The 10,859-nt window shown below is 25.0% G+C and overlaps 1 protein-coding gene across 1 annotated transcript in view; it reads right to left on the bottom strand.

Moving 5' to 3' along the window:
• Nucleotides 1–1,718: 1,718 nt before the first annotated feature.
• Nucleotides 1,719–10,859, bottom strand: part of LOC117181589 (syntaxin-16) — a 20,659-nt gene continuing 11,518 nt past the window's right edge. The window contains exons 4-5 of the mRNA XM_033374431.1: nucleotides 9,047–9,318; nucleotides 1,719–2,310 (exon numbers count right to left, since the gene is read on the bottom strand). Of these exons, the coding sequence (XP_033230322.1) occupies nucleotides 2,101–2,310; nucleotides 9,047–9,318 (482 nt within the window). The 3' untranslated portion in view covers nucleotides 1,719–2,100. The remainder of the gene's footprint in view (nucleotides 2,311–9,046; nucleotides 9,319–10,859) is intronic.

Below are 10,859 nucleotides of genomic sequence, written 5' to 3'. Positions count from 1 at the left end.
GTACACGGATCGCCGAAAAAAAATTTTAATATGTAGAATAAACTTTTTCAAACAACTGTGGAAAATTTCATTCCTTGAACTATTATACTTTTTTCAAAAAAAATTCCTGAAAAAAAAGCACTTTTTCGGGCCAACAAGGTAGAAACCCCCCTTTAGAACCAAAGCGATGAATTTTCAACTAAAATTATGAATCTTCAACTAGAATAATTCAATTTCAAACCAAAAATACGAATTTTCAACCAAAAGTATGACTTTTCAGACCACAATATTAAATTCTGTGAAATTCTACAACAAGATTTATTTACAAACAAGAAGATTAATTTTCTAAAAAAAAACTTTTCAACAAAATACATGAATTTTCCACCAAATAAATTGAATTTTGAACTAAAAAGGATTAACTTCCAACCAAAAATGGATTATTTAAATTTTCAGTTGAAAAATTAATTTTTAACCAAATTGACGAATTTTCAAATAATATTATGAATCGTCAAATGAAATAGTTGAATTTTAAACAAAAAGGGTAAATTTTTAACTACAAACATGAAAATTAAACTGGAAAAGTGGAATTTTCAACCAAAAAGATGAATTTTCAACTAGAAGATCGATTTTTAATAAAGTAGTTGAATTTTGAAGTAAAACAAATCAAGTTTTAATAACAAATGGATTATTTAAATTTTCAGTTAAAAAAATTAATTTTAAACCAAATAGATGAATTTTCAAAAAAAATTATGAATCTTCAAATGAAATAGTTGAATTTTAAACAAAAAAAGGTGAATTTTTAACTACAAAGATGAAAATTGAACTGGAAAAGTAGAATTTTCAAACAAAAAGATGAATTTTCAACTACAATGATAAATCTTCAACTGGAATTGTTGAAGTTTCAGAAAAAAAAAATTTCCACCAGAAGATCGACTTTTAATCATGTTGTTGAATTTTGAAATAAAGTCCAAAAATTGAATACTTAAATTGTTAGCGAAAAAAATAATGTTCAACCAAAGCAATGCATTTTCAACTAAAATGATGGAATATTTCACTAGAATAGGTAAATTTTCAGTAAAAAAGAGTGCTTTTAATTGTCCCGAAAGATTGGAAGAGAGAGAGAGAGCTGATAAATAATATTTAACTACTGAACTTAATTTCGGGAAGAAGACCATAATAGCTCATTTTTCAACCAATGAGATGATTTTCCAATTAAAATTATGAATCTTCTACAAAAAAAAAAAACAATTTTTAACAAAAGAGTTTAACTTTCAATCAAGTAATTAAATTTTCAATCCAAAAAAGATGAATTCTAAACAAAAAATGTAGTAGTTTTCTAGTAGTTGATATTCCAAAAAAAATATTTTGTTTTCTAATCAAAAAGAATTGAATTCAACCAAAAAGGACGACGTTTCAACATGAGTTAATTTTTCAACTCAGAAAGGTTTTTCAGACAAGAGATTGAAGAAAAAATTGCAAACAAACTGTTGAATTTTCAACCAGATACTTCAATTTTTCAGTTAAAAAAACATTAATTTCAACCCAAAGAAAAATTGAAAATTAAAAAAATTAATCACGCTCGAGAAAAAATTCCCTGACTTTAGAAAAAATGCCCTAGAATATGTACGTTTTTCCAAATACATAAAAATTTCCTGAAAAAACTAGGTTTTCCAGGTAAGGTTCACACCCTGAATTTTTTAATATCAAATGCAATTGCTTTAATTTGGAAGGATAATACGTTTCTGAATTAATTAAAACATTTAATGATACACAACGTATTTCTTCATTCACTTTTGAATGGCGAAAGGAAACAAGCAACAACGATACAACAATCATTTTAAATTAAAACAAAGTACTGTGTCACGTTGGCACATATTTACAATTCATATAATATACATACATCCACATATTATATACAGACAATAAATTAATTTGTTCGATTACCATTGGACCTCTCTGTTTGTAATTGCAATTTCATCTAAAACATACCTCAATCACATCAATTCATTCCTTTAAATATAATTTACACTTTCCTGTCAATCTTAATTCTCTAGCGCGACTTTTTTCGTGTAATAAGTAACATTTGGATTTTTATCGAACATTAAAAGTTCCTGTAGATTACTAAGTTTTGAGAAGGACGAAGAGAAAACTTAGAACAATTATAGCACCGGCGAGTATCAATATACAGTACATTTTACGATTTGCTCTTTGGTACGAATCAGCCTTTTTTAGCTGCTGGTATCCTTCGTAAACTTGCACCTGAGTTTGTTCGATATTGTAATCGATCCGATCCAAAATTGTCCCTTGGTCTTGAACCATATGTGCAAGATCCTGCAGTTCAAAAAAATTCATTTTTGTTTTTGATACAGTCACAGGGTGGCCACCCGCCCAGGAGAATCGGGAGAAAACCGGGATAAACCCGGGAGAGAAACATTACACGGGGAGATTTTCCGTGTATTTCATAATTCACGCATTTTGTAATTATTGCAAGTTTCCAACTAGAAAGTATATAATTTTCAAAGTGTTTAGAATAACATTAAACTGTAAAGTTTAACAATAATTCTCGCAGTATTTAAAATTCTGCAAATGTTAACTTGTACTTTTATTATGTAATGGCAATTTAAAATTCTCGAATTTCAGAAGCTTTGCCATTGAAAGATTCGGTTTAATTTTCAATATTAAATTATCAAATTTTAATCGCTTTGAATTTAAATAACTCAAACTTAAAAATTCTCAATCTTTAATTATTTAATTTTGAACACTTTTAATTATAAAGAATACAATTACAATTCCTCTGAATTTTAAATGACCCAAGTTTACAAATTTGAGTTTTAAAATATTCCATTTTTAACGTTTTGACATTGTCATATTTTTGGAATTTTAATATAAAATCATGCTAGTTTCGTGATTCTTCAAATCAAATTAAAATTGTTTCATTTTCAGCACTTCGACTTAGAAAGTATAAAATTTAACTCCTTTTTCTTAATAAATTGTCCCAATCGTTCTATTTTTTTTAAATTTCAGACGATTGAAATTCGAAATTATTAATTATTCTTTCAAAAATATTTCAAACCTTATATTAAAAAATTGGTTCAACTCTTTAACGGCCAATCCTTGATCCCGTTAAATAAAAATTCTGGAATAATTTAGGAACAATGTATGGCCGTTTTCTGATCGTTTTTTTGCAAAAAAAATATTATTTTAATTTTTACCATTATTTCAGTCTGCAACAGTGGTCGTTAGAGGGTTAATGATAGATTACAAATAATAATAATAATAGATTACAAAAACGTTGGCTGATATTTATTGACTTCCGCAATTGATAATATATATGAAAAAGCTGTGGGTTTCGCAAAGAAAGTTAACTTTGTTTATAAACCGAGAGAAATCAAGAATATTGATCGGGAGAAAGCCGGGAGACGAAAATTTAAAAAATAGTGGCCACCCTGAGTCAAAAAACTTTATTAAACCGAATCCATTTCAAGTCAGGCATATTCTACCATTGAAGTTGCAGAATCTCCCGGGGAGAAAGATGCCGTTTTTTAAAGAAAATTATCGATTATCGAAAAACCCCTCAATTTTTTTACAGTTATATAACTTTTGACCTAATTAAGACATTTAAGATATATTTCCACATTCTGGTACAGTTTATCGCCTTCTTTCGAAATCTGCGAGAAAATCTAAAAAATGTTCAAAAATTAACAATATGGTGGTGGTTTTACTGAAAATACTAAAAAGTCGATTTTCTCAAAAAACGCACACTTATTTTTTTGTTGAATTTGTACTATCGTAAGGAAAATACCTTGATCAGTTAAAAAATTTCTACAAAAAATTTCTTTACTCATTTATGATATCTAAAAAAATTGAATATTTCTAAATTTATTAATTTTATTTTATTAATTTTTTTTATTATTAAATTTATTTTATTAAATGTATTTATTTCTATATTATAAATTGCTTTTCTGTGCACAGTTTCAAAATCAGGAGACACTTGTTAGGTATTTAAATCTATTTTTCGAGTTTTACCCATTCTAGTGAATCTAAATTGGAATACACATTAAACTATTACAAAATGATAGAAAAAAAATTAATAAAGACATTTTTGAATTTCAATTCTTCACTTATATATCAAATTACAAAAAAAAACAAGTGAAGGACTAGAAACATATTGGCAATTTCTGTGAAAAGGGGCAAACCCGACCTTTTCTATTTAAATAAAAAATATTTGTTCAAATTTTTGTTTACATGAAAAAGATATTCTATAAATTTTATGCGGGCCAAGCCATTTTTGTGGTAAAGAGATCTTTTTATATAAATCTTGAATTCTTTTACTTTTCTCGTAAACGGTATAAAATATCATAAATGAGTAAAGAAAATTTTTAACTCTACAAACTATTTTCTCAAAATTTTTTCGTCTGTTGTAAACAAGAAAAAACGAAAATTCAATTTTACGAAAAAAAATTCTCCTGACCACAAAAGTTATTAAGCCCGCATAAAACTCACAAGATATTTTCCTTGTAATGGTACAAATTCAACAAAAAATTGACAAAAAATATAAGTGTGAATTTTTTGAGAAAATCGATTTTCAGTATTTTCAGTTAGGCCACCGTCCTTTTGTTAATTTTGAACATTTTTCTACATTTTCTCGCGGCTATATAGTTACATAACTGTAAAGAAAAAATTGGTTTTGTTTTCACAAATCTCAAAAATACTTATCGCCTAATTTCCTTTAGAAAACTACATATTTTGTCCCCGAGAGATTTTACGTCTTCAACTGTAGAACCTGCCTGATATTAAATGATTTCGGTCATTAAAATATTCTACTCCTTATTATAGTTAAAAAAATGAAATACGAGTAATTTTGAAAAGGGGAGCATTCAAAAAGGACGTCACGTTATTTTGAACACTCCCCCCCCCCCACAGATCATCACAAAAAGCCTGAAGCTCCCAGAGTGACATTCCAAATTCTCCCTCAATTTTGAGTGAAATTTAATTTTCACAATTTTAAAATTTAATAAAACACAAAACATAAAAAAAATATTTCAACAAACTTCAGAGCCCAAAATGCTCTAAAAAATGGGGAAATAGGGTAATTTTTCACAAAAATAGGAGAATAAAGTCTTTAAAATAAAATTAATGTAACTGTAACATATTGAATTTGATAGTAAACGCTAAAGATTTCAAGTCAACAACAAAGTCGAATTTTCAACAAAACTGATTAATTTCTAATCAAAAAAAGTTTAAATTTTTTTAAATGAATGAATGAATTATTTCTTTCTTAAATATTATTTCTTTAATATTTTTTACTTCTTAAATTAATTATCAACCAAGAAAGATGATTTTTCAATCAAATAGTTGAATTTTCAAAAAACAGAACATTTAATTTTAGGACAAGCATTGTCATCAAAAAAGATGAATTCTAAACAAAAAATGTAGTAGTTTTCTAGTAGTTGATATTCCAAAAAAATATTTTGTTTTCTGATCAAAAAGAATTGAATTCAACCAAAAAGGATCTTTAATCAAAGATCAAATCTTTAAGCCAAAAGACGTATTTTTTACATGACAATTCAATTTTCAACAAAGATAAATACACAACAAAATATTTAAATATTTAACCAAACAGTTGAATTATTAACCAAATAGTTAAATTTACAAACAAAAATTTAATTATCAACCAAACAGTTACATTTGTCAACAATTAGTTGAGCTTTCAAGAAAAAGAGATGAATTTCAACAAAATAAATGCATTTTTATCGAAATAGTTGAAAAAGATTAAACTTCAACAAAAAACAGTTAAATTTTTAATAAAATAAATAAATTTACAAGAAAATAGTTAAGTTTTCTACTAAAATATTGTACCTCAAACAAAACAAAAAAATAATTTTGGACAAAAGTTTAACTTTCAACCAAGTAGTTATTTAACCAAGATTTGAACCAAGAAAAGATGTACACTTTTAAGCAGAAAAAGACAAATTGAGCCAAAAGCACGAATTGTTAACTAAAATGGTAATGTTTGATATTTTAATGGAAAAAGATTTTATTTTCCAATCTAAAACACTTGAATGCAACCAAAAAAGACGAAATTTTCCGAAAACAGTTGCATTATTAACCAAAATAGATTAAATTTCTAACAAAAGAGATTAATTTTCAAGCCAAAAAGGCGAATCCTCTAGAAACTGTTGAGATTTCATTTAAAAAGTTCATTTTGAGCTAAATAGTTAGATTTTCTATTAAAATAATAGATTTTTGAACAGAAAAGTTTTATTTTTAAACCAAAGACGAATTTTGTACAAAACAATTGAATTTTCAAATAAAAAGTTCAATTTTCATGGAAATTGTTTAATTTTCAAATAAAAAAGATAAAATTTTAACCAATAATGAAGTTGTTTCATTTTTTAATTAAAAAATGAATTTTCAAATAAAAGAAAAACGAATTTTCAGAAGAATAGTTAAATTTAAGACCAAAAGATGGATCTTCAAATAATATTTTTTTTTAAAAAAACAGTTCAACCTTCAACCAAGCCGTTAAATCTTTAATCAAGGAGACTAATTTTCTATACAAAAAAAAAAACAAATTTACGACAAAATAGTTAAAACATACCAAATTTTCAACTAAAAATGATAAATTTTCCATTTTCAGTAAAAAAATTACTTTTACCAAAATAGTTGAATCTTAAACCAATAAAATTATTTTTAACTAAGCTGTTCAACTTTCCACTAATTAGTTACATTTACAACTAAAAAATATTTTTGTTTTCAATTATAAATAGTCCAATTTATCCAAAAATCAAGAATTTTTAATAAAATAGTTGAATCTTCAATCGAATTTCCAACTAAAAATCATGAACTCTCTCAAAAAAATTTAATAGATCATTTATCAACAACAAAAAAACAAATTTGAAACGAAAATATAATAGTTAAATTTTCAGTTGAAAAAGTTAATTTCCAACCAAAAAAAAGAACGATTTTTCAACAAAATATTTAATTCTTTAATAGATAAAATTATTTTTTAACAAAGTAGTTGAATTTTCAACTATAAAATATGGATTCACGATTAATTTTTAACAAAATAGTTCAATCTTTAACCATCAAAATGAGTTTTTAACTACCTAGTCAAATTTTCAACTAAAAATATACAATTTCTTAATCAAAAATAGAATATTAAAATTTTCAAATAAAAAAATTAATGTTCAAACAAAAAAAAACAAATTTTCCAACAAATAGTTCAATATTCAATCAATAAAATAAATGTTGAACAATGTAATTCAACTTTCAACCAAATAGTAGAATTTTCAACAAAAAATATGAATTCTTAATGAAAAATTTATTAGTTGAATTTTCAATTAAAAACGATCAATTTTCAACTAAAAATAGAGTAATTCAATTTACTGTTAAAAAGTTAATTTTTAAAAACAACAAAAAAAAGAACTAAATATCAACAAATAAGTTAAATCTTCAACTGAATATTAGAATTTTTAACCAAAAGAGATTAATTCTAAACCAGAAATCTGAATGTAGATATTTCATTTAAAACGAATGAACTTTCAGCGAAAAAATATTTGGATTTTCTTATTGAGTTCTGTTAATTCAGCTCGCATTTGGGTGAGAAAACGAAAAAAAGGGATGTTTCTTGAAAGCATGGCAAAAAACAGAAATTGAAAAAAGGGAAAAAGGGGAAATGATAAATGAATAAAAATAATGAAGTGAAATTTAAAAAAAAAACTGAAATAAAAAAAAATAAAATAAAAAAATTACAACTCCAAAGCTAAAAATTTTTCCATTTGAAGTAATAAAAGCTGAGCTGCAAATCATTTGAAGAAATTTTAAGGTTAGAAATATTAAAACATGAACGATTGCATTCTTGTTACAAACTGAATACTTTTTTAATTAAAAGTTAGATTGATTCCACGTTTAATAGTTTTAAAATACTTAAAAGCTTCTAAACTTTATTTCAAAATCTTGAAACATCTGCATGATGTTTTACATTTATTCAAATTCTTAATTATTTTTGAAATGTTTTCAGAAATTCTGAACATCTTTTAAAATAATTCGAATTCTTACTAAATTTATTTTTTACATCCTGCAAATGTTAAAGTATTTCCTTAAAGTCTTCCAGATTCCTTTTTTGATAATTTGGGAAATCTTTTTAAATATTCTCCTAAAATTAATTTTGCAAAATAAAAAGTCATTTAAAATTGCTGCAAACATCCATATTTTCTTTTAAATTAGAGCAATTAAAATTATAACGTTCAAAGTTTAGTTTCTTGTTTAGACTTGAATATTTGATTTATAATTACTGATTTTACATAAACAATAAAATATTTCTAAATATCAAGCAATTGTTATTCTTCTTCATTAAAAAATATGAAATTTTAGACTAAAACAATATTTGAAATTTAATAAAAGCCTTTAATTATAAATATAATATTTTAAAGTTACTTTAAAATTGAAAATAGTTTATAAAGTTCTAATCGGGCGTTTACATTTGTTTAGATACTAAGACTTTTCAATTGAAACAGTTTAATTTTTAAAGTTAAAGTCTGGAAATTCTTAAAAATTAAACTGATTTCGAATTGTATTGTAAAATCAATTATTATCCACCTCTTCATCCTTAAAGTATAGTTCAATTTAAAAATTATAATTTATATTTACATTTGATTAACAAAAAGGTTTTTTATCCAAATTTTTCTATTTCGAACGGTACTAATTTTTAATTTGTTAAGTCTTTAAAACTTCATTTTAAAACTCTTTAAATAAAAATGTACGCTTAAAAATTAAAATCCAAAATATAAAAATTTACAATTGTAAACTGAATGATATAATAATTTATAAAAGATCAAAATTCAACGGGTTATTTAAAAATCTGTTAAATTCAAACTCGGACAGATTTTATTTTCTCTAAAAATTAGTAAAATTCCTGAGCAAGAAATAAATTCACTGTCATTTCCCTATTTCATAAAATTCACGGTTTTCAAGGTTTCCCGGTCCAGCGGCCACCCTGGACGTAGTTTTTAAACGGCCTAAAAGGACCTAATGTAAATTTTAAAGTAGATTTGATTTTACTCGCCTTGAATATGTGATTAAGTTCCGATATGCTATGCACTATATGGCCAACTTCCTGTTCTCTTTCCATTGCCAGTCTTATATTTTCTTCAGCATCATCAAAATTTAAAAGAACAGACTGTTGCTTCTGCTGCTGCTGTTGACCCTGTTGCCAGTAATTTGAAGTACTGTCTTCTTGAGTTGATTCAGAAAGCCACAAGTCCACTGATCCATTTAAAACTGGCGTTTGTTCTTCCTCGAAAAATTGTCTATTTCTCTCTTCCCTAGAGTTCACCTCTAAAAAAAGGGGAAATATGAGACATTTTCGCAGGACTGCACTTAATCCCTTTCTAAAAAATATATGGGCTACGAAAATCTCGAAAAGATTATTGTGACATTTCTTTATTTTCAAATATCAATCAAAAGTTGTGATTTTGCAATAGGTGAAACATGACAGTTTTAAACATTTTCACTGCATTGTCGAAATTAAGATAATTGTTTTTGAAAACCAAAAACTTACAGAAAAAGATCAATTTTGAACAAAAATTTCAACAAAATAGTTGAATTTTTTAACAAAGAAATTATTTTAACTAAAATAACCAATATTTAACAACAACAAAAAATTTTATCTAATAGCTTAATTTTCAACCCAAAAGAAGAAATTATACAAAAAAAGTCAATACTTGATAAAAAATAGATCAATTTTCAACAAAATCGTTTAATTTTCAAGCATGAAGATTAAACGCATTTTAAAAAAATACACGTTTGATCAAAAAGATTAATGTTCTAGCAACAAAGATTAATTTTTACTAAAATAGACGAATATTCAAACAAATTTTGAATTTTTAACCAAAAAGGAAAATAGGTACCAAGAAGATTATTATTCTACCACTAGAGACAAAGTTTCAACAAAATACAGAAAATTTCAATCATACAGTTGAATTTTCCACTGCAGAAGGTATATGTTAAAACAAACATGGAATAGCTAAATTTTCAATAAAAAAATTCATCTATAACAAAAAAGAACAAATTTTCAACAAATAAGTTAATTTTTGAAGCACAGAAATTAATGTTTAAACAAAATAATAAATCTTTAATCGAAAGAATTAATTTTTACTCCAATAATTGCATTTGCAACGCAAACGATGACATTTTAAAAAAAAACCGAACTTTTTTCAACAAAATAGATTAATTTTCTACCAAAAAGATGATTTTTCAATCAAGAAAATTGAACGCCTGTTAAAAAAGATCAATTATTGACAAACAATGAAACATTTAAATTTTCAGGTAAAAATATAATTTTCAAAAAACGAAACTAATTTTTAATCGAAGAAACAAATTTTCAATAAAAAAGAATCATATTTTACCAAAAAGATTTTTTTGTACAAAATACATACATTTTTAAACCTACTTCGAATTATTTAAAGAATTTAAAACCTAATAGTTACATTTTCCACCAAAGAAATAAATTTTCAACCAAAAAGATGAATTAGTCATCAATAAGAATAAAATTCTACCACAAAAAACAAAATGTTAACAAAATACCGAAATTTTCAATTAAATAGCTGAATTTTCAGCTAAAGTAGATAAATATTATGCCAAAAATCAAATACTTCAATTTTCAGTTAAAAAGATTAATTTACAACAATAAATTTTCAACAAAATAGTTAAATTTTGAAGAAAAAGTGAATCATTAACCAAAAAAGGTTTTTCCTCTAAAGTGTGAACTTTTAAAGTGAAAGGGGGAGGGTCGGTAAGGCCGGTTTTTGGCCTAATTTATTGTTGGACCAAAAAATCTGAAAAAATCATGGTAGTATCTTATAAGTATCCCGAGTCGA

Source organism: Belonocnema kinseyi, chromosome 10, assembly GCF_010883055.1.
Source record: "Belonocnema kinseyi isolate 2016_QV_RU_SX_M_011 chromosome 10, B_treatae_v1, whole genome shotgun sequence".
NCBI lineage: Eukaryota > Metazoa > Arthropoda > Insecta > Hymenoptera > Cynipidae > Belonocnema > Belonocnema kinseyi.
The sequence above is the reverse complement of the archived record's forward strand: the minus strand, read 5'-3'. Positions and strand labels throughout refer to the sequence as shown.